The sequence below is a fragment of the Melanotaenia boesemani genome, chromosome 14 (genome assembly GCF_017639745.1).
Source record: "Melanotaenia boesemani isolate fMelBoe1 chromosome 14, fMelBoe1.pri, whole genome shotgun sequence".
Taxonomy (NCBI): Eukaryota; Metazoa; Chordata; class Actinopteri; order Atheriniformes; family Melanotaeniidae; genus Melanotaenia; species Melanotaenia boesemani.
This window is the reverse complement of record NC_055695.1, coordinates 32106873-32134568: the sequence shown is the minus strand read 5'-3', so window position 1 is coordinate 32134568 and position 27696 is coordinate 32106873. Positions and strand designations below refer to the sequence as shown.

Below are 27696 nucleotides of genomic sequence, written 5' to 3'. Positions count from 1 at the left end.
AGGCTGGAAAACAATCTAAGAACCAGTCAAGGTCATACTTGCTTCTTTCTTTGATATTTACATGACCAAGCAACAAACAGGGTGTTCAAGGAGCACTGAGGCTAATAAACCTTTAATACGTCAGACTATGCTCCTTTAACTTGTAATTATCTTACATGATGTTATAGTACTTATACTAAAAGTACCTGTGCTGAACTTTACTTACTGGTAGTAAAGTCAACCTTATATAAAGATTTTTGGTTTTGTGTTTGAGTCTACAGGATATACAAAGATGTTCTGCTTCCTTCACCCTGATCAATCACCTAAACACAGCATGAATTTTGACCAAAAACAGCATTTTTGTAACATAAAATTCTTTGGCTAATGCTTTCTTGATTGTTTTGCTCCAGTGTCCTCCATTTTTTTCTAATTAACTGTCCCAATTGTGATGATAAAAAACAGAGGGGGTTTCATACAGCACCAATTCTTATCTTTCTTTGTTTATGCTAAGCTATTCACACTCTAAAACCTGAATTTGTTTATAATTATATTAATTTTTTCCCAGTCAGTAGAGCATTCCCAGTATTTATCAAATGCACTATCAACAATGTAAACCACCACGAGTAAAAGTAATAGTTCTACAAGTTAGCTTCTTAAAAAAAAAAGAAAAATCTGGGTGGGACTTTAACTCATTAATTGTGATGAATTAATTATATATTTAAAAAATGAACACATTTGATCGCAGTTTGAATTCCAAACAATGCAGAACGTTTGTCAGTGCACGAGTTCCTGGTACACCGATTACACTGGTGCACACATCAGAGCTTGGCTAACACCTTAGCAACTTTGTCGCTATATTTAGCGAGTTTTCAGACCCATCTAGTGACTCTATTTAAAAAAAAACAACTAGTTAAAAATCTAGTGACTTCTTCTGGTGTAATTGGAGACTTTTGGAGGCTGACATGAAAACAGGTATAGTTTATTTCTTCTCAGTGAGCAGCAGGTACGACCACAGGCTCCTCCCACACCCAAAAGCACTTACAGCTGCAGTGAGAGCAGGAGATATCCACCTCCACTAGATGGGCAGACTAAACTTAAACGTGCAAAGCTGACACTAAAATACAATTAATTGAGAATAATTCATCACAAAGCCTTTAATTAATTAGATTAATTGTTCAAGTCTAAACTATAATATAGGGGAGAATGGACCAGTAGCGATGGTGTAGGGTTGGCTAGCTCCTACCAGCAGTGTAATGTTTAGTGAGGCCCGATTCCGCACGACTCATCACGAGATTGTGCCTTTATGGGAGATAAGTACAAACATGCATGTTAACCTAACATGCTTGTCAAAGACACGCTTGTTGGATTAACTGGTCTCTTAGCAAAAGAGACTGATGAGACTATGAGCAGAGATGTAAAAACATGGCTATAAAGAAAGCTTGCTGCATTTTTTTGGTAATTTAATCAACAAATCTCATAATTCCTAAAAGTAAAATAACAAAAACCAGCATATGTCTTCTCTAAGGTTGTCCTGAATGATGCAAAAGTTCACATGTTCACATACTAACACCAAACAAGTTAGCAGACCAAAGCTGTTACATTCTTTTTCCTGTTAACCAGAACTAATGGCGTAAAGTACAGGAGAAAAATGTGTTTGGATTCAAAGAGATTTCGGATGAATAGATATTGTACCTGGTTAAATGTTGGTTCTGCTATAATGCAGAGGGAGAAAAATGTTTAAATCGAATGCACACAGAGGATGAGTTTATTAGAGTCCACACAGGACTGTTATCCACTTTTATAGGAAGAAAAAAAACTAATAATAAAAAGGCTGCTTTCTGTTCTCAGCAGTGTAGAGACATTATGCCAGTTTGTAAGCTCTTTTTAGTCTGCCTTGGACTCTGTCTTTTTCTATCTTTTTTTATGTTTTTTTTCCCAAATCAAGAACTGTAAATTAGTTTGTTTGCTTTGCTCGGTAATTTGGTTTTCTTCTATTTGCGTTTGGAGAGCAGTTTGTTGTAATTAAACCGTCATTAGTCAGTACAGAACGGTAAATCTGAGGATAAAATCTCAGAGTAGATTATCCATGCCCACATGTCTGCTCTACAAAATGTGATATTTTTATAAACAAATCTCTGAATCACTTTCAGTAAAATTTTTAAATAGGCCATTGCTCTAGGTGGTCCCATTCTAGTTTTCCTAATTTGTTTTTCTTTTAAGGAAACATGCTTTTATCCCCCACCAGTACACACAAACATGAAAAGGCAAATTAATCATGCAATGAAGCCAACTTGTTCCAGTCACTGAGAGGCCCGGTCTCACAAGAATACCTGTTATAGGTGTGTTTGTCCACAAGTCAAAATGTAATGGTCCCACGGTGACGGAGCAGACTTGGTAACATGAGATGTGCATCCTGGCAAATCACGAAATTCTATTAAAACAGACACTGACACACAAACAATAAACACGCTAACATAGAATCAGTAGTGTGGTGAAGTTGGCTTGTGAGTGGGGGTGACAAACATCTCAAGGGAAACACAATCCCCCTCCTTCCATTTCCCCCATTCTCCCACTGATTGTGTCTGTGTGTGTGTGTGTGTGTTTGAGCATGCGCTACCTCCCACAGGATCTACCTTCAACAATTACAAAACTGGGACAAAGCCTGAGGAAAAAAGAGAGCAGAGTAAGAGAAGCAAGAGAAAAGGACACAGGAAGATGGTGAAGGGTGGAAAAAGTCAGAGTGGAGAGTCAGAAAGAGACACATGGAGAAAGGCCGACTGGTGTACGGGGATGTCAAGAAGAAGAAAAAAGATCTGTAGCATAGACATTTCTAAACAACGCAACTGGTAGAAATATTTTTAGAATTATTTGAGATATTAAACACTTTGTACTGAAGAAATGCTACGATTTACAGGCTGGATGTCTGTTGGTTGGGTTTTTAAAAGACTTCATTCATCCTTTAGCAAACATGAACCGCGTTTCAAAACAAACAGACATTTAGTCATATAAAGAACTACAACCTTTTCATTTAAAGACTTTATGCACATCAAGACACATTAATAAATCAAAATTTGGTTTTAACCAAAAATGTGAAAAACCAGAGGTGTAATTTCATCTGGAGTGTAGCATGACGCCACACAGTCTCTGATCTCCAGCCCTGTGTTTATGTTCACGTACGTTCATGCACGTTCGTCTACGTTCATGTGCATTCATGTACCTGTGAATCATGTACCTCGCTTCCTCTCTCCCCTCGGAGCCCCAGCCCTCCCTCTCTATAACAGACTGGAGCAAGCAAGCGAAATGGCGGCGAGCGGAATACAACGTTCACCTGCAGACAACCAGGATCTGACTTTACCTCTAAAAATAAAAGGTCGTTGGCAAAGAAGTTACCGGATAAAGAAAGGAACATCACCCAGCCTGGTATTTCCAACGTAGAAAGCACTGCGACAGCTACAAAGGCTACAGTTTGACTTGGTGCTAGCTCTTTTTCTCCTATTAGAAGTTACTTCTGCATTCCACAAAACAGTGATGGTGTGTTGCTCAGTGTGTTTGCACTTTGCACATTCGCTCGCAGATAAAGCGAGTTAGGGGAAAAGGTAGAAGGAGGCGTGGCTCATGACACGTTTTGTTTAGGTCTACAGGCAGCACACAACAGCAAAATTTGAGGTGAAATTATTTCACTTCTTGCCCCTTTAAAGGCTGGACATACAGTATCACATTGTTTTATTATTCACTAACAAAAGTTATACAAAAATGTTTGAGTAGTGTGTAGACAACAAGAACGCTGCAGCTTTCCTAGTAACCAGGCAGGTGATAAACAAACACAGGGTAGTATTTGATGGCCAACTCTGAAACACTGCAGATTTCAGTTAGAACCTCAAATTTTAAAGATTATGTGTCCAAGGTTGAGTGTGAACAAACCTCAAGGAACATTTCTTTTGGTCAATGTCTCATTTTGCAATAACTACACGATGTCAATGCAAGGGATGAGGACTTTTAAACCCCTCAGGACTGGTGACCCATTTAGCTGAACATGAACTGTGTATAATAACTATAAAACAATAATAGAGTATAATAGAGTATTTAGACCCAAATGTTTTCACAGCTAAAACTGGGCAGGAACTCATACATGCAGCAGGACAATGATCAATAAATCTAAAACAGAACGACTGAAAATGAAAAGAAGTGAAATGTTGTAATTACCAGGTCAAATCCAGACCTTTGCCTGATGACCAGCTAATGCAACTCCTGCAAAGCTCGATGAACTAATGCACCGCGGCAAAGAAGAGCTGGTCAGAATTCAGCTTGTTAAAGACTATTGATGTCATGCAGAAAAACAGTTTTAATATTTTAAAGGCAGATTTTCTGCCGAAAATGACACTGGACATTATTGCATTATGAGGTGCATTCAATTTTTTTACTTTTTGTTGATTAACTGATAACTTGGTGTAATTTTACATATTTTCTCATCCATCTGATGTTGCATTTACCTCGTTTTAAAACCTGGTAAGGACATTTTTTTTTACATTATACACTGATAGATGAAACATTAGAACTGTAAGATGTATATAACAATTGTATAAATGACCAGACCAATATTGGGAAATACTTCACAGCATATTGCAAAGTAAAGATCCTAACATGTCCATCTCGACCCAAACCACGTCATAAACGCCTTAAAGTGAGATAAATAATGTGTATGTCTAAATAATAGTTCCTGCCATGAAACAGGTCTTAAAATGATCTTCGTCACCTTGATTAACACAAAACATCTTAATGAAAGTACAATTTCAAATGTGGAAGCAAATTATTTTTTAAATAATTGCTATAAATTGACCCCAATTCAGGACATAATTTACTGCTGCTAAGACCCTGTTTTTAATAAAGAGTTCTTTCACATCCATTTATATCTTATCTGATGCTAGTCTCTTTTTCATTTGACTTAAACACATTGCGTCAACAAACTGTGACATTTGTCATGTTGTATTAAAATTGTTTAATCAATTTCCTTATTAGATCATGAACAGCTAGCCCAGAGAGTGGAAAGCTGTGCCCTGCAGTAGTTTTTGCTGCCCTCATTTACAGCACATCACCAAGAAGTTGTACAACCTACAAATCGCTGCAAAAGTAACACACATACTTTTAAGACAGTATTTTTCTTTTTACCAAGCTAATGAGATGTAGTGTCATCAGTTCATCTACTGGCAAGTGAAGTGTAGAAATGAACTGATATGTTATGAGCAGTGCAATGAAACATCAGCAAGTCCTGCAACTTAAACGGTCATATTTGTTGTCTGTTCATTCTCTTTACTCCTACTCATAATGATGTCCTGTAACGTACCTCCCCTACAAAAAGCATATAAGCATTTTTATGAAATCTACTGTTTAAAATGCCACAGCCTCCTCTAAGGAAGAAGAGAAGCTTAAGAACAACTTACATCCCATTAGAAACACGCTATACTAAAACCCTTTTTCTCACTGTACTTCAATAAGAAACTGAACTTCAGTAGAATTAGGAAACAATCTTGAGTTTAGCTAAGAATGCATTGTTCTTACAAGGCAACCACCTTCGTGGCTGCCATTTAAAACAATGAAAAATTAAAACCCTACCAGTCGCTCCAACCACAAATGCAGGGGACTCAGCCTACATTCATGGTTACATGCATAAAACACCCATTACAGCAAAACTTTGTGATTTCCTGGTAGGTATTAGGCTGCAACATCAGTGGCTTGGAGTTAGAAATGAAGCCACTTATGACCATTGAAGGTTGCCTATTCTGCTGATGTAATTATAGTCAACGTCTACCTGCATGCAGGTAAGTCACTTGGGCATGTTATGGGGAGGAGAAAACTCTGAAATACCTGCAGCCACCAACATGAGTGTAATGCATTTGTAATTCAGTATTTTCCCAAAATTTTGAAAACATAAACTACTTTACTATAAATCTTATGTGAAAAATGATGTCATATGTTACATGAACTTTCCAGTATTACATTAGGATTTTACTTTACTTTTGCACGTGCCCCTGGCCAGATTCAGTACTACTGCTGGGAATTAACCCTCTGAGCACCAAAGTTGCAAAATTGCGACAAGCACCAGTCCACATCTCCAGAGAGTTTAAACCACTTTCCACTGCTAGATGACAGACTTGTGAATGTTCAGTGTAACACAACTGGTAGGTGACAGCAGGCGAGGGGAGCTGAGGTTGGGTTTTATGAGGAAATCCCATTTAAAAGACACCATACAGAGACAATGAGGAAGCGCTCAAATTCGCTGATGCAAAGTGGATTTCAGAGAAAGCAACAAAATGTCAAAACACTTTTCCACTGTTGATGTAGTTCTTTATCAGCTCTTAGCATCTCTGAGTCTGGAGGGGAATATTGGCCTCCTGAGGATGATGACTGGTCATTGAACAACACTAAAAGCGATGCTTCTGTTAGAAATCACGGTGCATCCGTACATAATAACGTTCCTGAAGCATCACATGTGGGAGATGACAATTCTGAGACGATACCTAACCGAGGTTGAGGCAGCAGGGGTGGAAAACGCAGCACTGAAACATCTGAGGGAGCGGCAGAGATTCTGATAGCTTTATGAATTTCCATGATGATAGTTGAGTGTATTTAAAAAATTAGGAAAGAGCATCAGGTGGATCAGACAGTTTAATGAGACAACTGGGTGTTTTGGAAAGATTTAATCAATACTAAACACTGATTATATATAAATGTCATAGTTCATAGTGAAAGTTATGGGATCTAATATGGCTGCCAACCTGTGATGCCACAAATACAAAATTAGATGAGTATTTTTACTGCCATCATAAACTCTGGTTCATATTTAACCTTTTTTCTCATTTATAGTATGCCTTAAAAACATAAAAATCTCTGGCGCCTTAGTGGTTAAAATAATATTCATAGACCCATGCATTTCCATTTTCTAATTATGTTTCATAATCACCAAAAATTAAGGACATTTATTAGTGGACCTGTTGCAAAGCAAACTTCTTATTCTGCCTTCGCACCAGTGTATTCATGTGTTCACACTAAACCAGTGCTACACTGGAAACTATACCAGCAATGTTTTGCTGACATCTGGCTCGGTTTGCGTTGATCATTTTGTTACTTGGTTTCACTTTTGCACTCAGGACGTGCGCTAACGCGAGTCTGGATAAAATGTTGAGATGAACTAGGTAAAAATGTTATAATAATAATAAAAAAGGAGAATTTGCTCACTAGGCAAGTTCAGAATATTCTTTACATGAAAAGTTGCAACTTTCTGTTTGTTTTTTTTTCTTCTTCTTCTTGGTTCTGATTTGAGGGGAAATATATATTAATAAATATAAAGCATTTTATTTATTGATTCAATAATTCGTTCATGTATTTCTGTTTCTGTTAGCCACAGTTTCAACCTCAGATAGACATGAACACAGTCTTTGCTGCTGCTTTACATTTGTAGGTCTTTCCTACTAGATCTTATACGTTCTTTTTGTGAAAACCTGTTAAATCATTCAGAAACCCAAAAGCGTGCCTTTTGGGCCCACCTGTCATCCTGGAGCATCTATTTATAAATCATTGACAGGGTCCTCATAAGAAGGAAGGACATGTGGAAGGAGGGAGGTGCTGGTCAAATGTTACAGAGCTTATATTTGGTAACTCAATGACTGCATTCAAGATGCAGCACACAAAAAAAGAAGAGAAAAAAACCCTTTAACCTTTTAAGACCACTTAATCGAATCAGCTGACGAAGGACGTAACCGTAGTCCTCACCTCATGAGGACTACGGTTACACCAACTGCTGCTCGGTCTTTTGGCGTTTCCTGTCCTTCTTGCTGGTGTTAGCTCATGCCAGTCTTTTTTCCACTGCTCCTCCTTCTGCACATTTTTAGTTTTTGTGCTCATTTTGCTCCCATTAAAGGGAGTTTTTTCTTTCTTCTGTGGCCCACCGCTCCGTGCATGTGCAGTGTAGTGGGTTGAATCGAAGCAGGCCTGGACTGGCCTCGGGAGGAGCGGGACAATTCCTGTGGCCTGGACCTTAAGTGGCCTGACTGGCCTGCTTGTAAATAATGATGTCACATGCTCTACATCGGTGCAGCTGATTGGCCTGCCTGGTACTGGTATCCACCCACAGACTAAACGATTTGTTCTTATAAGTTCCCACTAAGCTATGGCTAGCTATGGCCTGAGTGAGTGTATGACTCCCGGTCTAACTTTGTGTCCCAGTCCGGGTCTGAAAGTAAAGACTTGATGCAAACTTGTTTTTTTAGCCTACCAACTTTTTATAAGTTGATACTGAATGAGTCAAATTATAACGAAGTGGACTGATATGGTCTATAATACACTGAATTTAGATAGATGTTAATTAATCAGAGATATTTTGATAATATGGGTTATAGTGAATTAGAATTTGATTTAATGTTTCTGTATCTTTAAAATGTGTAGAAATTAGTTTGCTTTGAAATTCAGAATCAAATGTTAATAATGGTTTAAATCAAGTTACACTTATCAAAAACCATCAAAACAGTAACTAAATTTAAGAATCAGTTCCTGGTGGTCAAAGTATTACTTGATTCCTTCTAAATATTAATGAATGGATCTCTAAATCATATGCAAATTTGTAAACATATGCTCCGATTTTCTGCCCATGCATGTAAACAAAATAAAGTGTTCTACTTTTTCAGCACTAATTCTGTTTTACTTACGAAAGAGCTTCTTTTTCTACCACGCCAGCAGGTGGTGGTCAGTGGGGCCTTTTTATATAAAGACATAACACCAGAGATCGGGACTCGAGTCTGGGACTCAGACTTAAATCACACTTCTCATATTTCCAGTGACTGAAGACACGACTTGGACTCGCACTCAAAAGACGACTCGGACTTGGATTTGAGACGTGAACTGTCTTATTTTTTTCATGATCTGAAACCTGCAGGACAGGTGGCATTCCTATACTAAAGTGCATCATATTGGCTTCCTCTGGACATTCAGGAAATAAATTAAATGAATTGCAGTAATTTGAATTTCTTTGTGGGTCCAGATGGATTTTGGTTCACATTAAAAACTCTTGGATAAATTATTTTAAAAACGTATCTATTAATCTGAATAAATTTCCATGTTCATCTACAGGTTTTCGAATTCAGTAAAGCAAGGAAATCATCCAGAGGAGAGGGACAGAGTATTTGGTGGTATAAGCTAAAGATCAGAGCTGTTACTAAATGCTGGCAGATAAAGGCTGAGTATAGATTTTACATTCCTTAGATATTATAATGCATTGATTTCTGCATAACACAGATTTGATTGAAGGAGATTCTTCACCACATTTACAGGTACATTATTTTATATCATGCCGCAGTTATTAAATACATCTAACACACCGTCAAGCCATGAAATTACCCAGTCGCTTGTCATCATCTGTCCTCACATGCACCGATGACTAAACTACTGTTGTTAAATAATGAGTGATGTTCTAAAATTGTCCACAGAAATATCCTTTGCCTCTTAATGATTAACGTCTATCGCTGCACAAGATTGATTTTGGACCACAGTACTGATGCAGCGATTACTTAAATGACTATGAAATCCTACAGGTCCAATAACTCAAGCTAGACATATGCTCCTCCTTTAACTCAAGCAAAGCACAAACTACAAACTCCCAGGTCTTTGTCAAATTCATGGTACGTGGATGTGATTCCTGAAGTACTTTAAACACTTTTTACTTCAGGATACTCATGTCCAGGTACATACGGGCCTTCAAAATTTTTAAATGTGTTTTTCTTCCAACCCCTACATTTTTACAATCCACATTATGTTGACATTTACAGAGTTGTGACTTTCACACAGTCAACATGAATGAAAATACATATTTATGGCAAGTGAATTATGGAAAAGATGCATGTATTTATGGCACAAAAGAAACTGTTTCAAAGAGAAACTTTTGAATAACTCGTAGTCATTAATAATTTCCAAACTGTATTGCATAATGCATACAGAAAATATATACCCAATCTCATTCTGGTATTTTAGGTGCACACTGACGTTTTGGTATATTACATGCTGTACTAATGTAGACACACATGGGACAAAATAAATGGTATTGCTGTTTGTTGCTTTCAGTGCACAGCCAGTTGGTGGTAAATCTGACCTAAAGAAAAAAGCAGAACCACCAGCTCTGCCATCTCACTTTTCTTTTTTGCTTCATTAGTAGCCATTGTGTCTTATGAAAAAATAAACATCCGGAAGAGATGAGACTGCCTGGATTAACCTCCATGCTGTGGGAGTAACATGCAAGCCTGTATAACAGAGGTGTCAAACCTACGGCCTGAGGACCAAAACCAGCCTGCCAGAGGGTCCCATCTGGCCCATGGGATGAATTAGAGAATGTGAAAATGACATAGACTGCGATGGCCTGGTGACCTGTCCAGGGTGTACCTGCCTCTCCCCTCTTAAATGCTGGGTTGGCTCCAGCTTCCCCACGACCCGTAATGGATGAAGCGGTTCAGATAATGAATAAATGACATAGAAGACATTAACTGTATTTCCTAATTTGTTCATTTGTATTTATTTATCTCTACATGTAAAACATTTCCAAGGCAGGGGATAACATGTTCTATCTTTTCTCTGTAAGTACATTCAGGTGGTCAGGATTACCACAAACATGTGGAAATGTGCACATAAATACATTTAAAATAACTTCTAGATCTTAAAAAATGACGGTAATCGTAACATGAAAAACTGGATTTTTCACTTCCAGATACCTGGAATTAAATATGTAAATGATAGATAACATGATCTTCTGTTTTATGAAAGAATAGTCCATGCAAACATTTGGATAATGTACTCGTACTTCTTTGCACTAATGCAAAAGGTAAATTTGGAGTTTTTGTTATTTATAGGAGATCATGCTGTTATTTTACTGGTCCGGCCCAGTTGAAGATTGGGCCCATAACTAAAATGACTTTGACTCCCCTTTTGTAAGCAAACATCCCTCTTTAGCATTTGTGTTTGCAATGCATTAAAAGTGCAAATAAATAAAAATAGTGAGGTCAGTATGTACATATATCTATATAAAGATGGAGAATATGAAATAGGTGATAATGTGAGCTGCTGCCAAGACAATGACATTAACATCCAGACCTTATCAAGGACACTGTCAGCATCTCTCCCCCTTTCACTCTGTCTAACATCAACACATGAACACTTGCACTATAGAAGTCAAACATGTGCACCCTTCAAGAGAGAGAGGGAGGCTGAGAGACACAGGAGAGAGACAGGGAGGTGGAGGGCATTATCTTGATGAAACAGTGCTTGGAACAGTAGCCTGAGCCAACCTGAACACAGCTCCGCTTTCTTTTAATGGAGATTACACAGTCAAGGTCCAGCCTGAGCTCATCTTATTTAACTCCGCTACATCGTCGTCAGAGTGTGTGTGTGTGTGTGTGTGTGTGTTGTTTGCCTTATCTAATATGCTGCTATCTCACCGCACATCAGCCAACATTACCACACTCCTCCTGGCCTCAGATCTGGCAGCCAATCAAATCTCTCACTCTTGCTGACCAAACAGGGCACATGAAGATGTGCTGCAACACACCTCGCCGTCATTCCATTATCAGAGGCTTACAAACTTCAAGCATGACTCAGGGTTTCACAAGCATGTATCTCATTGCCATCACGATGTGAGCAGGCCTTTCATGCCCCCTTTACTCCCAATATACTCAGTCAGAGGAAACTGGTTTTAAAAATGTTGAATTTGTTTTAAATTAATTGCCATGAGGATTTAAAAGATCCAAAAGATTTATGCTAGCGGCTGGCCTGAGTCTTGACCTGATTAATTTGTAGACCTCAGTGTTGTGACTCCTCTTTATCCGCCGTGCTGTACCACATACACTCTTTGTTGCTTTTTTTCTTCTTCCTTCTATGGCATAGTATAGGTTGCATTCAGATTATACATACCTCCTTGTCTACATATTTTCTTGCCCGGTTTCCTGGCACATTCCTTGGATATTCTTTTGACTGTAAAATGAATAGAAAACTAAAGAATAACATGGAGCCCCTGGACGCGCAGAGCACACAGGAGCTGGCATGCACACACTCACACACATACACACCCATACACTGATACACATCATGTACACAAAGCTGATTGACTGACTTAGAGCAGAAGGAAAGAGGAAGTAAAGACAGAGCGAAGGAATGAATCACGCCAGCTCAATCAGAGCAGTATTCAGTCATTCAGTCAGCCAAATCAATCGGCGATGATCATGACAACGACTGTCTTGTTTAATGAACTGTAGCCTTTGTGGCAGAGCACAATATGTTATGATGAGATAGAGACATGGGAGAGGAAAGAGGAGGGGAAGGTGCAGTGGAGGGCAAATAAGACAATGGGAAGAAAGAGAAGCAAGAAATGAGAGAGAAATGTGTCTGAGGAGCAATGTGGTGGAGCAGGAAAGGTCAGATTGGACGGAGGATGGAAGGAAACGACTGGGGCAACTTGGGATGGGAATTAAGAGAAGATTAAAGTGTGTGAATGCTGGTTTCTTTCTCACAAATCAGTTCCACACACTCCAGTCATATAAGCAGTGTCATGCACATTAAACATGCACAAGGTCATGCTTTCCCTCTACTGGCCAACATACGGAGACGGAGATGCACTTTCACACTAAAGACGTCACACTCCAGTAACACAAAGTTTCTCTAATAGACAGTTGTGGGTTGAATTCCAAACGCCCTGTCTCATAATTCACCCACAACCATCCTACCCTGGGCCTGCAGGCTAACTCACCATCCTCAGTGGGGACGTAGATGTTAAGATAGAGGCAGTCCTCGCTCTGGTCCTGGACGTAAGTGGACACCACATCAATGCTGTTGGTAAACCACACAGGCAGCATGACGTCTGGCAGACGGCCCTCCACAATGGTCTGAGGACATACTGGGGCAAAGTGTGTGGCGTTGCGGATGTCTGACCACGATGCTGGTGGCTCAGGAGGTTGGAAACGGCGCTCGCCAGTGGGCGGGGCAGCATACGGCACACCCAGAAACTGTACGACAGGACCCAGGATCTCATTGTTGAGCTCCTTCTTGATGCCACGCAGCTTGCCATAAGCAGTGGTGACCACTGGGTCGTTCTCATCGAGTTTCTGAGCCAACACGGTGACTGGACACGCCAGCAGAAGCAGCATCCCTAGCCATATTAGCATGGAAATCCACCCGCCAATATACGATGAACCTCCAAGTCGTAAATATTCCATCCTTCTGCCGCTGCTCAAGGCAGTTTGGAAAAGACAACAAACAGTCCTGGAATGGCGCCTCCACTGGGACATGGCTGCTATTCCCGTTTTCATCTTGTTTGCCTTATACCTCTCTTGTCCTCACTGAATAAAAACTTTATTTATCTCTTCCTTATGCCATGTAGCTGCAAACAGAAACACACAACCACATTTAAATCACATTCACACACAGGCATAAGAGCGTGGGTAATTCCGGAGCAGACGAGGGTCGCCGTTACTAATGATCCTTTTTTAAACTCCGGTGGTACAAACCATCCAGAGGAAAGGTAGCAGCCATCAATCTTCCTCCTGCTTGGTGAAGCAAAATCTGACAAATATTCCTCACAATGAAACAGAAAATACTCCTCAGAAAGGTCCTTTCAGAAAGCTTTGCAGTGAAGAAGAAAAAGTTCATCTTTAAACATCATTTCTCAGGGGGTAGAGAAGCCAGACGGTGATAAGGGTTCCCATCGTTTTCAGGTGAGCGCTCAGCAACAGAAGCAGAGGTGACGATGCATTAGATCAGGTGGTTAGAGTTACAGGGTGAAGTCCACAGTCTGCCCTCTGCAACACAGAAAACAAGAAAGAGTCAGCATGCATGTGTAGAAAAGGAATAACATTGTCAGAAATTAAAGAAAATTAAACTGGTTTCATACCCTTACATAGGCACATCAGTTAAACAATGACACTCATTTTATTTACAGCACATGGCAGCAGGTGAAATAATCATCATCCAGAGGTCTGTCAGCCTGGTTTGTCTATCAGTTAAACTGCATAAGAATCAACTGCAACCTCACACCAAAAACACATTTCATTCAAAATTTCTGTATACCCATCATGTCCCACCTCACTGGGTACAAGCAAGTTACAAAATGAGCAATAAACTGGACTAATGTGGATTTGTTTTGTTTTGATCACAATGAATTGTCTTGAACTGATTATAGTTGTAAAAATGACTTGACTTTGGTAATTTAATACAGTAAAACCTCCTGGGCAGAGAGGGTTTGTTAGTGCTCCTCAGGACCTCATAAAACTGCTCAGGAACAGCTCCAGGAAGACGAAATGTCTGACGTCACAACCCAAACCCACGAGACTCAGAGGCTGAGGTTCCAACTTCTAGACGCCACAAAACATTCCCCAGGTTGGGGAAACAAAAGGGAACCTAAACAGTTTTATTGTAAACTTCTGTCAATGCAAGTTTATGTGTCGTATCAGTGTGTGTGTGTGTGTGTGTATGTGTGCGCTTGATTTGAAAAACGAAGGCAGAGGAGTCAGGCTCATTCTCCAAGATTATGCTGCTGCTTGCAAACACTGCAACACTTTGAATCATCAGGCAATCACGTTAACAGAACGTGATAAAACACTGCAAGTGAGGACAGCTTAAAAGAAATATGACACCATTACACGCAGCCCACCCCCCTTCCCTCTGATGCACGCACACGTGCACGAGTCAGAGCACAGGATGAGTGGCAGAGAGGTGTGAAAAAGCTAAATATATAAGTTTTCATCAGCAGCAGCAGGAGAACTATAACAAGAAGATGAGGAGAAAAAGCGAGGGAGGAACAGAGATCACACTGAAGTGTGTGAAAGTGTTTGATCAAGAAAACTTTGGTTTCCTGGGAAGGAAAACAAGGAGAAACACACACACACACACACAAAGCAACACAAGAAGTCTGTCCAGATGACAGGAAGTCAGTAATGCCGTTTGTTTTAAATGTCATTTTTGCCAGTTTCTCAAAATGTTTACAGGTTTATATGTAAACATCTAATACTAAGAAAGTGGATCCCAAATATCAACCTGTTAAAACTTAAGGTCCCCCAGTTAGGGGACGTTGAGAAGAGATGGTGGCAAACTGGACTAAAATGTCCATTTTAGAGACGTCTCCTAAACTGTCTGCATTAAAACCTCTGATTTTAGACTTTATCAGTGTTGGTCTTTGTAAAGATAATGTTAACATTCAGTACTATGATCTGCTAGACCAGGGGTATCAAATTCAAATACACAGCGGGCCAAAATGAAAAAATTGGAACAAGTTGAGGGCCGGACTGGTTCAATGTTTTATCAAAAAAAAATTTAAATGACCTTCCTGCACACATTGAACCTGGAACTAAAAGACCCTAATAGTTATTGCCCATAAAACAACAATCATTTTAATAAATTAAAAAAAAACTTTTCAAACCTGTTACATTTATTTCTTATGGCTCTATATGCATTTTTATTTTTCAGTCATTTTCACTAATTTCAAGAAGAAGCATTTTCTACAGGCAAACAGAGAAAAATAATTTCCTCATTTGAAAAATCAAATGTCCTGTAATTGCAAGAGAAAGAATGCAAAAAAATAATCTGCATTGAAGGTCAGTTTTCTACAAGCATATATGTAAGGGATAATGTCCAACGAGGTGGCCATTATCATAAATTAATGGACGATGCGGAGGCGTGAACGACGTCCGACGTCCACCAGGTTTCAAACATGATCGGTTCGATGGAGGCTAATCCCTGGCTTTGTGGGGATGAAGGGGTGGATTGCTAAAATACTTTTGCGGTTTCACTGCAATTCGACTTAGATATGACCTGTAGGCTATCTTCATTTATTTTTCCCTACTAACACATGTTCTTTATTCAGATTATTCAGATCCCCATTAGCTGCCACTAAGGTGATTAATGACGTGCACTAACAAATCTCCCTTCACTATGACTCCAAAAGACGTTGTGGTTGCAGAGATTTACTCATTTAATTACGGGGATGACATTTTCAAGCAGAAGCCTAAGAAATGCTCTCCTAATTTCTCCCAATTTAAGTTTTGCTTACAAAAGCTGTTTAGGTTATGCTCATAAACAGCATTTTCTGGAATTAATAAAATATACTTAGTATTCCTCTAGAACATGAATTGCAAGAAAATATTAGTTTTGAGGCCCAGTTTTTAGTGTGGTTGTGTTTGTTTGCTTGTTTTTTTCCTGCAGTCCTAGCTTAACTTTAATAAGATTTTGCCTAAGCATGACATAAAAATGATTAATAAACATTTTCCTACAAGTAGTTGGATTTCAATATTTAGTAAAAAAAAAAAATGCGCAGAAAACTACATTTTATAAAACATTTAGCTGACATTACATGATGAATGTAAGGTCCTAATAGAAGGAATTCAGATCTTGACAGCCAGGAAATGCTATTCATGTTGTTGCAGAAGCTGTCATGGCCGTTGTACATCTCCACCCTGATAAAGAAAGCTCTGAAATGACTTTTTCAGCAAAATAAAGAAGGAAATAAAGTTGTTGCTAAATTCTACAGAGGAGAAATAAGAAGAAAGATGTTTGGATGTGCAGAGCAAAAGACAAGACTCTGAAGGTCGAAGGCAACAACAACTGATCCGAACGTGGATTCACGTCCACCGGACATCAGTGGGTAACATAGAGCTGCTGCTGTACCACATGTAGCAGATTCCAGCGTCTTCAAAATAAAGATTGGAACTTTTGTTTAATTGTGACTGAATTAAACACCTTTGAGGATTTTTCTCCCCTTTACAGACTAACAGTCTCACTCCCAAAGTGGGGGTCTGACTCAAATTTATGACTTGGTTTCCAGCTCCACAGGTCAACAAAGGTCGACTCTCCAACATGGACTGGGGAGGACGTCATTGAGTTATTTACGAGATCTGGGAAATTTCTGAACTTTAATTTTCTGCAGCATAAATTTGCTTTTTAGTTAACAACCAAAGGGTCCCAGATGCAACTCCTCATCCAAAATGTCCACTTTGAAACTGTCTCTTCCTAAACTTGTGTTTTGCTTCAACTGATAAAGAAAAACCCCCTTTTTCAGGCAGAACACCTGGACCCTGTGTCCCCGCACAGAGAAGACAAGACTTTGTGTGAAAAGTAAAAGATCATACTTTGCTAGTCTAAAATGTTCATTTAAATAGATACATTTATATATATGTATATGTGTGTTTTATCTTGATACCATGTGCATGCATATAATCATTATCATTGTGTACAAGGTTTAATCAACAAGCTTGATTAATTGGTGACCTGAAACTTTATTACTGTGTTTGTGTGAGATATAACCTTTTTCACTATTGTATCGTCTGCAATGACTCACTGGATTTTAATGATGTCTCATTTAAAGCTTTAATAACTTGGATATATAGATATATTCACAAAATGTTTAATTTGATAACTCTTTACAAAATGATCAGACCAGCCCCTCTGGATCTGCTATCTGACCCCAAAACCAGCCCACAAGACTGTTATTGGTCAAGATAATGGTCACACATCCTTCCATGGGGCAGGTTTTCAAACTAACACTTTTTGAACTCAGAACAAAGAGTTTAGTTCTCTCTTCCTCTGTTGGCTCTTCCTCTTTTGGTCCTCGCTGCTTCAAGTTGACTTCAAGTTCTCTGCTCTTGGAGGCCCTCTCCAAGTCTTCAACCTTCCTCTCCAGACATGGCTCTTTTTCAGAGTTAGACGCAAGAAAGAGAGAGATGCTGCCAGAGAATTAAGTTCGTAGTGATGTGAAGAACATCACCCTATTCTAAGTTAGTGCCTGCATTCAAGATGCATGATTGACAATTTTTGTTCCTTTTTTTGGACTGATTAACTCCGTAGTTCATTCCTTTTTTTCCAGCTAATACTTCGCTTTTCTTGAGTTGTGTTTTTATCTTTTGGACTTTTAATATTGATCCTAAATTTTGATCTTTACTTTGGATAACTGGTTAACGCAGGCAGACCAAAGCTCCAGAACCAGTGCTACAGAGTTCTTTTGGACTGACCTAAAGCTGGACATTTTTCATCTTTTGCCCTATCACCGCAAGTCATTCACTGTCCATCATCGATACCACCAGCCGAGCCGTGGGAGAGTCCGCATCACAGAACTGCCTGATCCAAACCCTTCGACCACCACGTGACGCATCTTCTGGCTTTCTGGAAGTCGTTCGGGATCCAAACCACCTGCACCAACTTATTCACTTGCCATCAGAGTCACCACAACGGTCGTAAGTCGGCTCGATCCAAACAAAACCGGACGAGTCCTGCTCGGATCAATTCTCTGCTTTTCTGCTCAAGAATGGTTGGTTGTCTGACAGTGACCTTAGTAGTTCTACATCTTGGTTAAACTTCCAGCTTTAAACAGATGAGATTCAGTTTTCCCTTTTTCCTTTCAGGATTTAGAGATCTTTTTCAGTCCTGAACCTTAGTTTAATTAACACCGCAGGTTAATTAACTTTTGTTCATTTCTTGCATACATTTCATTCATTCTGACACATTGAAATAAGATTCTGGTTTGAACTCCATATTCTGCATTTTACAATGTTTGATTCATTTCTCCATGCGAAGTCCTTTTTAAATATTTCCTTTTCATTTATGCATTATTAGTTTAGTAATAAATATCTCATATTTATCCTAAACTGGTCTGGTTATTGTGAACTCCTCCTTTGAACCATGTTATGGGTCCCTTCGACGTAAGAATTCACGTTATTAGAGTCCTGAGACTGATTGATTGATAACTGACTGATTTGACTAGCTTGAATTAATTAATTTATTAAATTAATTAATTTAGTTCTCTAATGGTGTCCACACAGCCATTAGATTAGAATAAAGCTATCTGTGTGGTGGTGCCCCACGAGGGAATTAATAACATAATTTCATGAAATCATTAAAATTAATAATTTTTTTAAACATCTTTGATGTTTAATGACGCTAAACGCTACACACAAAACTACTGAACAGTTTCTTACCTGAGACTTTTAAACTCCTGAAAACATGAGAAACCATGCTGGTATTAAATAAATAAATAAATAAATAATGTATATTCTACGCTAAATATCCAATTTGATTCCATGTCTAAAATTCTAATATTCAAACTAAGTCAAATTTTATTTATAAAGCACTTGTGATACATGAGTAGCACAAAGTGTTTAGCGTAATAAAATGCACATAAAAGTTCGTCCAGAAAGGGCGGGGCCCACACCACAGCCATTAGGGCTGTAGTGCAGGGCCCTCAGGGACCCATCCATCCCCATGGCAACAACCCTGCAAACCAAGCAGGCTAAGGTCCCGGCGTGGAGGATCCCCATGAGGAATGGAGTTATAAATGTTAAAAGTACAAAAACAAATAAACCTAAAAACAACTAGAGCGACTCAGAGAGCGCAGACCTCCACCAAGCCATAGGGTCACCGAGAAAAGCCCCCAAAACGCCCAGCAGCCCACCCAGTACCCCCATTTCTACCCTTTTAGACAAGATTCAGAATATCAACATGATCTGTGTCAAACAATGTCAAATTATAACATCTACAGCAATGTCATCTTGTAATTTTAAATCGTAATATTTATTTATTTATTTATTTGCCAGTGTTTGTAGGCATTATCTGACGAGTTAGAAGCTTTAATGGCTAAATTATCTCGATCTCTCCGTAGTAAAGAATCCTTTAAAACTTACTGAATGCATACGGTGATCTGGATCACCCCCAAAATGTAAGAACTTATTCTCTATTCTATTTCTGACATTTACTGAAAATGTAATCAAAATCTGTACATAAATTTTGAGTTATGTTGCTAACAGACAGACAGACAGACAGACAGACAGACAGGCGGACACCAGCCGGAAACATAACAATTCAGTTAAAGTTACATTGTTACTCAGAATCTTTATCCCGGTATTCCAATAGGAATACTTTCAAGATTACAGCTGTGAGTGAGGTCCTGCTTCCCAAAGGTCCTAATCTGGTAGAATCTGATGCCATCTGTGGGCTAATGACATAATCCACAAAGAATGCACTTACACAGCCTAAAGGACGTCATTTAACCTATTCAATGTGAGACATTTAACACTACTGACAGATTTATAATAAATCCTCCACATATTGCCAAAGGCCTCATTGATCTTTGATAGTATTTTCATTGTGGCGTGTTTGTGATTGTAAAGTCTGTCTTGCAAACATCTCCCAGCGAGGTCTGCAGGTGCAGACAGGGGCTCCGGTGTTATGCTCACACCTGGTGAAACCTGCACTGAAACTGCAGGGACTAACCCTCCACAAACTGCCGATTGCAGGCTCACTTATTAAAGGTTTCTGAGTTGTTCTGAGCATCCACACAGGTGGGCAAAGTGGGTTTGAGGTAGTTTTGCTTCAGTAGCAAAACTGTACCACTGCAAAGACGGACTGCTGGATTTATCAAAGAAGAGATAAACACAGGAGATAATCACACAAGCAGGACTCCCCGGAACTGATACCAGCCAAGCACCAAATGTAACGTGATGCGATAAATATTCACACTGTTGCCTCATTGTTTTGGGCTGGAGAGCTCCAGCAGATTTTCCCTTTAGATGTTTGTGCATGGTGGTTGTGTGCACACTGTTCATCCGTACAAAAAAATCCAGGAAGATTTTTCCTGAGCTGTTTTATTTTATATTACATTTTGAGCTGACAGGTGGAGCCACCATCACTAATGTTGGACGAGAACATTATAATGAATCAATGCATGCTTCACAAATCAGTGAGATCACATAACTGACATAATCAGTATGTCTACACATCATATCAGCTTTAGTTCCAAAATCAAACAACTTGTGAGTAGGATGCAGTTTTGTAAAGTTGTAGAATCTCTGTGATGCAAACAAGTTTGCTGTTTTTTACTGATTATGTTCGCATTTTACTGCTAGTAGTAAATTATTATTAGTACTGGCATTTCTGTGTTTTAGAATTTTCTTTTGTTGTATAAATAAAGTTGAGTTGAGCTGTATGTTGGTGCCATGCAACTGGATTTGTACATGAGAGTGAAATGCACCATTACTGATAATTTACAGCTTCTTTAATTAAACATCTTAAGTGATATAAAGATATATTTGTTTAACCCTTAAAACCCCTCTAGATATCCGGCGCCCCGGGCACTGTCATGTATATCATCAGCAGTTTCTCAGGAGTTGTAGTGTGTATCTCTGTGGGGTAAATTGTGATGATAGTTTACCCTTTAGGTGATCTACAGATATTTCTATCCCATCCAGGAGGTTTACAATCCAGCCACTAAATGTAGTTTTTATTCTGAGACTCTATCTGGTAAATACACAATGAGCCATGATAACAGCATTATTTATCAAATTTTCACCATAAAAAAGTCACTATCACTACTATGTTGCTAAGAGACCTCTATTTAGACCTGGACATGATGATGAAGCCACTTCCTGTGAAACTTTCCACCAATCAGAGAGCTTAGATTGACGTTAACGTCCAATCAGGAGCAGCCAAAGATCAACCAGTGAGCAGAAAGTTCTATGTGTGTGTGAAAAGAAGAAAAATAATGCTCCTCTATGGCTGGAATAAAGCCAAGAAGACGTTTCTGATGCACGGTGGCGCCACAAAGCAGCTGAGCTGGAGTTGGTTTAGTGAGGATAGCAGGTAAATAGTAGCAGGAATAACTGGAAATGAGGAAAAAGTGGAAACATGGAAATAGTTTCTGTTGTGTGTTTGTTTCAATAACAATATTTTTTCTCCTGAAAGCCAAGACTTGAGAGAACGATGAGATGAGAAAAGGTTTGGTCACTTTTGATCTGTGTGTTATTTCTACAAAGTTCTGTTAGTAATAAATTCTGCTTTCTTCTTCTGGTCTGCCTTTATGCGATGGACTGGTGACCTGTCCAGGGTGTACCTTGCCTCTAACCTGCTAAAATGCTGGGTTAGACTCCAGCTTCCCCGTGACCCTCATTGGCCAAAACAATATAGAAAATAGACGGATGGATGGTCAGCCTTTATGCTGCTATATCTATCGATACGTTCATTTTAAATCATTTTAGCCTCATAATCTAAAAACTGAGGCTGTCCTGGAAACATCATGTCTGCATGCTGACTGAGATTTAAAAAGCTGAGGCTCTACATGTACGTTTTTATTACAACAAAAAAAAGAAAACAGGCAGACCAAAAATAGCAAAAACTGGTTTGGAGAGCGGGCTGGAGCCCCTTCACCTGGAGCGCCAGCCACACATAACTTAACAGACTCTGGATTTTCTAAATTCATACATCATCTCTTTTAAATGTGCACATAAATCCTCCACATGCTTAATAAGCCGAAAATATGCTTTTGATGCAATGTCAACCATCTTGGTGATATCTATCAAATATAACGATTTTGATTAAAAACATATTGGTTGAGATCACATTTAATTCTCCTTCGTTGGGAACTGGATGTTTTATTTATTGTGTGAGGTTATGTTATGCTGCCACATTGATTCAAGAGGATAAACTGCTTCGTTGGCTGGGTCATTGAAAGTCAGCAGTTTTGTTATTTGTTCAGGGATGCAGAAGAATTGCCAACTAAACCCCCTGTCACTTCGATGAAGCTAAACTATGCTAAATAGTCCCTTTTGGTTTCAAAGGAAGGAAAAAAAAGAACCTGTTGAAATGATCTTTTTGGACTTATGACAAGTTTGCTTTAAATCAGTCTTTTTAAATCTAGAATTCAAACTAAATGCTGTTTCATATCATTTTTTTAAAACACGGATAATTGCATATAAATAATAAAGAGGGTAGAGGAACGAAATTTTGGACCAAATTCTGAACCAGGAGCTGTACATGGTAGAGCTGGTGATGAAGGCGACAAGTCATCCTCCCTGCACCAGAATATAGCACTGTAAGAAAGAAGCCCACTTACCCCTCCACCAGGAGAAGCATCACTTATCGACAATGATGCACAGAAACATGTGCACACAAATAAATGTAAAACATGGATTCAACACTTGTTGAATAGTAGCGACAAACGAGACAGTGTGAGGGCTGACAGACAAATTGTTTTCATTGATTCTTTTGTTGTTCTGTTAATAAGGCTGTAGAAGTTGCTGCATTTTTCCAGCAGGGTCACAGTGTGTACATGAATGACTGGAGGAGCTGGACAGCAAGTCAAATGCTGGTCTATTTTAGAGCAAATAGGATAAATGCTTCAAGCCTTCCTACAATCCATACAGAAATGGTATCCACATCAGTCCTGTGTCAAAGTAGCATCTTACAGTGGATTTTAGAAAAACAAATATTTGGAGCCATAATTTAAAAAATGACTAGCATGTGTCATGAACTTGATGTGAGCTTATAATGTGTCTATCATTTAATAATACTGACTGAAGACGGTTAGAAATGCTACTTTACCAGCATTTTTACATTATAATGGTCATAAAACCTATAGAAGTCAGGCCATATCAGACCCAGTCATCTCAAGCTTAAAGAACATTTTTATCTCAAATTGAGGATCCAGTCACTTTATTTTTGTTAGCAATTTCCCCCAAAATTGTGAGAAAAGTTATGCGTAAAGTGCAAAATTCATGATCCAGCTAATCCCGCAACCATCTTTATCCGTTCTCTTCTCTGAGATCTCTCCAGCCAGTAAAAGTCAGTCTTATGGTGACTCTTGTCTTTTCTCTTGCTCTGTCCCTTTCTCTCTTTCTTGTCCTCTCTTCATCTAATAATGTCTTCTTGGGTTTCTTTGATGAATCCGCCACAGTGTGCGTTTAAAAACGTACAGTGTCCAGTGTCCTGCAGTCCAGCTGCTGGCATGTGACAGTGCATAAAGCGCAATGCTTCTATAACCAAGCTGGAATAAAAAAAATAAATAAAAAAAAGGGCCACAGCAGCTCCAAGAATGTACATAATAAATGTGTTTATACCATCAACTCTTGGTAGAAACACACATTTTAAGGTCATAAAGTTACACAGTGCTACTTTAAAAAGAAATAAACACACTAGCAACTGTGGCACAATATTTAGTGATTTTTCAGACACATATAGCGACTCTATTTAAATAAAAAGAAAAGGACTGTAGACTAATTTAACAGCTTTTACTGATGATACTGGAGACTTTTGGTGACTAACGTGAAAGCACATATAGTTTACTCTTCTCGGTGAACAGCAGCAGCCCTTCCCCGTCCTAAAGAAATGACAAGAAGCTCGGTCTTCTCACGCAAATATTGTTATGCAAGTAATAAAGATTAATAACAGCCTCGTTCGAATTTCAGTCACACTGTTTTTCAGTTTGTTGTAAGTTTCTGTAGATAACAAATGTTCACACGGGAATGTGAGCCGCTAAGCTTTTTGGGTCACGCACGGGTAATTACGTTTTTTTAGTCATCATATTTTATATCTGAAATTAAAATTAAGACTAGAAACAATTGGATTTTTAATAGAACCTCCACTTTTTCCTAGTGAGAATTTTATTTCAGATATCCAAAATGTTTATTTTAGATAGGAGGAATGTCATTTAGTATGTCTGGAAGTAAAAACACAATACACATGAATGGGGAATGTGACGTCATTTGTCCTAGTAAAAATGTCGTTTTAAATATCTGAAATGTTCATTTTGACTAGAAAGAAAGATATCTGAAATATAAATAAGTCAAGCTAATATATGTCAAAATGGCCACTTTCTTCTTTAAATCTTGAAAGTCTTAAATCACAGTTGTCACTAGGAATATTGTAATTCTGAACAGGAAACCCACATTTCAGACGAGCAAGAAAATTATGCTGACTGGAAAGAATGCTTTAATGCTACCTAAAATAGAAATGTGGAGAGTCAGTTAGTCTATTTTAAGTCAAAATGGTGCCCCACCATTCTGTCTCAAAATATGTTTGTAGGTATCTGTAACTGCATTATTCCTAGACATTATTAGAATTGTACATATCTGAAATGTAATTTGTCTACTACATATAATTTTCTAATAATGTCTAGGAACCTTTACATATGAGACGAGCTCCCTAGGTTGATGTTTTTAAATCTTCTTTGAACACACACTTTTATTCTTTGGCTTCTAACACAGTGTGAGTTTTTTTCCTCTGATTGTATTGTTTGCTCTCTTTTTTGTGTTCTTAGTTGTTTTTAGTGTTTCTATTAATTATTTCTGTCCTGTGGTATGTATGGTATGTCTTACTTTTCTTTCTTTATCAGACATATTTGTTTCCTGCTGTGTTGTTCACATCACCAGCAGGAAAGATACAGAACTCTTCCAGAAAGGCGTGGGAGCTGCTTCATTTCACAATTTAAGCACTCTTAACTATTAATAATTTGTTCATGCTTATCCAATCATTAAATTCTATTTCCTCACCTCAAGGTCATGAAGCTTGTTTTCATGGCATTAATTAATTTGTCTTATCTAAAGAAATCTGCCTTTTTTAAGACAACTACAGTAGCTACTGTAACTTATGACCCGGCAACCAATTTAGTTTCAAAATATAATCAAGATGAGCTCAAAATGAGTGGTTCACATGTTAGCACCTAATTTCAGTGTCATAGTTGGGAAGAATGTATGACAGCAGGTTAAAGTAAACCTGTTTGGTTGCTGGTCATGACATTCCTGAACTCTAAGGAGGACCCATGTGCAGGATTGTGGAGGTGGGAGGCAGACTGGTGGAGTTAAAAAGGTTTTAATAAAATAAAACTAAACTCAACTTAACAAAAGACTTAAGCAAAACTGTGACATGGCATGGACTAACTCTAAAAGCAAACACAGCAGACAAACAACAACAACAACAACAGTGGCAACAGACTGGCAGGGAATAAATTTAACCAAGGGGTATATATACATGGGCAAGGACTAACTAGGAACAGGGGAGGTGAACAAGCAGGAAACAAAAGGAAACCCAGAATACACTAGGGAAGGAACTACAAAAATACAACAGCAAACAATTAAACATTACAAAAAACCAAGAACATAAACCAAGATTACGAAAAAAATCCCATTTCCACCAAGGAGTCCATCAATACAGGACATTTTAGTGCAGTTTGGTTTGGTAAACCATAATCTCAGTTATGTTTCCACAGCAACCATACCCTCACCTGGTAGGCATGGAATCAACTGTAAAGCGATCGTAGCGTTAGCTATGTAACAGTGTGACATCCCAGCGCAACACCTTCCTTAAAATTGAAGGCAGAAGAATGTGACCCAGAAAGAAAAGAGGTGAATCTGGACATCCAGCAGTTTTTCTTCTTTCTTCTTTTCATGTGGCTTTAAACAACAAAAGATCCACCGTAGATTTAAACATGGGGCTGTTTTCTCTAAGATTTTTTTAAAAATAAATCAGATATCTCTAAATTGACATAAAATTATTCTATTTCCTTGAGAAAACAATCTTTATTATGTCAACATAAAAACATGGCTATCTCTTTATCTTAGAGTTAAGCCGATACCGATACTAGCATCGGAAATACTCGCCGATCCTACCGCAAGTAAGGGGATCGGTATCAGCGAGTATTTCTGTCTAAACACCATTTGATACCATGTAAACGGAATCATAATTCTTTGTTTCCTGCCCAACACAACTGCACAGACACAGGAAGTTACGCAGACCGTGACCATTGTTGTGAGTTGGTAGGAGAAGCAGCTGCACACGAGTCACTGTTGTGCTAACATTTAGCATTAATGGTATGCTAGTAATTTGGTATCATTACTCATTAGAAAATCCTGCTAGCAAAACAGCAACATGCCTCATATGCAGGGCTGAAGTTTCCAGAGGCGACATGAATGCTCGCTAATTTACCACCAACGACTTTATAAAGGAATTTGGTTGAAATCACATGAAAGAATGAGTTTTTTGCCTTAAAGGAAATGTGCAATGAACCACAACAAAAACAAAGGTTGGTTAATGCTTTTAAAAAACACAAGGCTCTGCAGAAGAAAGCCAAAAAGCCACCGCAGTAGCAGACATCTTAGAATTTATTGTCCTGGATTAACAGCCCCTGTTCTTTGTGGAAAATGTTCACAGTACGTCCAATTTCAAGACATAAATAAAGAATAAAAAATAAATGAAAAGGTTTTAATAGAAATTCTTTAATCCGAGTTTATTTAGTCGTTAATTAAAACAGTTCTGTGGCCATCATGGCTTTCACATGTTAATAAAACATGAATGATATAAATAAAAATATGAAGGCTGTCAAAAATAAGGCGTTAACAGCAGTAACTTGTTTATCTAATTAATTGTGTTAATTTTTTAACCTGAATTAATGCTCCCTCATCCCCCACACTTTTCCCAGTGAGAGGGTTCAACACTCGCACTTTTCCATTTAAAAAAAATAAATAAATAATAAAACAATCTTTCCTGCATTTCTGCACTAATATGGCTTCTCCTCCTCCACCTTTCCCCCTCCTCGCTCTCCTGGTGTTCTGTGACCGGCTGTCGGTGATCAGCTGATCGGCTTTTCTGCTGCTAGCACCGTCTTTCTTGTTGCGCTTGTTTATTATTCATCTGAGAAGAAGGAAACTAGTGGTTCCTGTTTCATCTTTTATTTAACCCAAAGTATTGTCATTGGACGCTCTAGCAATAGCAAAAATGTATCAGTCTGATGTCATTCAGATCCATGTCGCTGTCACATGAAGCTGAAGAGTGAAATAGAGTTTATAGACCTCTTAATGAAATAACACTGGTATCGGAACCGTACTCGGTATCGGCAGATACCTAAACCCCAGGTATCGGAACCGGTATCGGGCAGAAAAAAATGGC

The 27696-nt window shown here is 38.6% G+C and overlaps 1 protein-coding gene across 8 annotated transcripts in view; it reads right to left on the bottom strand.

Moving 5' to 3' along the window:
* The window catches only part of nlgn1 (neuroligin 1), a 327369-nt gene extending 303048 nt beyond the window's left edge, over nt 1–24321 (bottom strand). For 3 of the 8 annotated variants that reach the window (XM_042006516.1, XM_042006519.1, XM_042006520.1), the window contains exon 1: nt 12755–12875. In XM_042006516.1, the coding sequence (XP_041862450.1) occupies nt 12755–12860 (106 nt within the window). In that variant the 5' untranslated portion in view covers nt 12861–12875. Of the gene's footprint in view, nt 1–11922; nt 11983–12750; nt 13616–24310 lie in introns of those variants that run through there. The other 5 variants (XM_042006521.1, XM_042006522.1, XM_042006515.1 and 2 more) reach the window with 4 other exon arrangements.
* Nucleotides 24322–27696: the final 3375 nt, after the last annotated feature.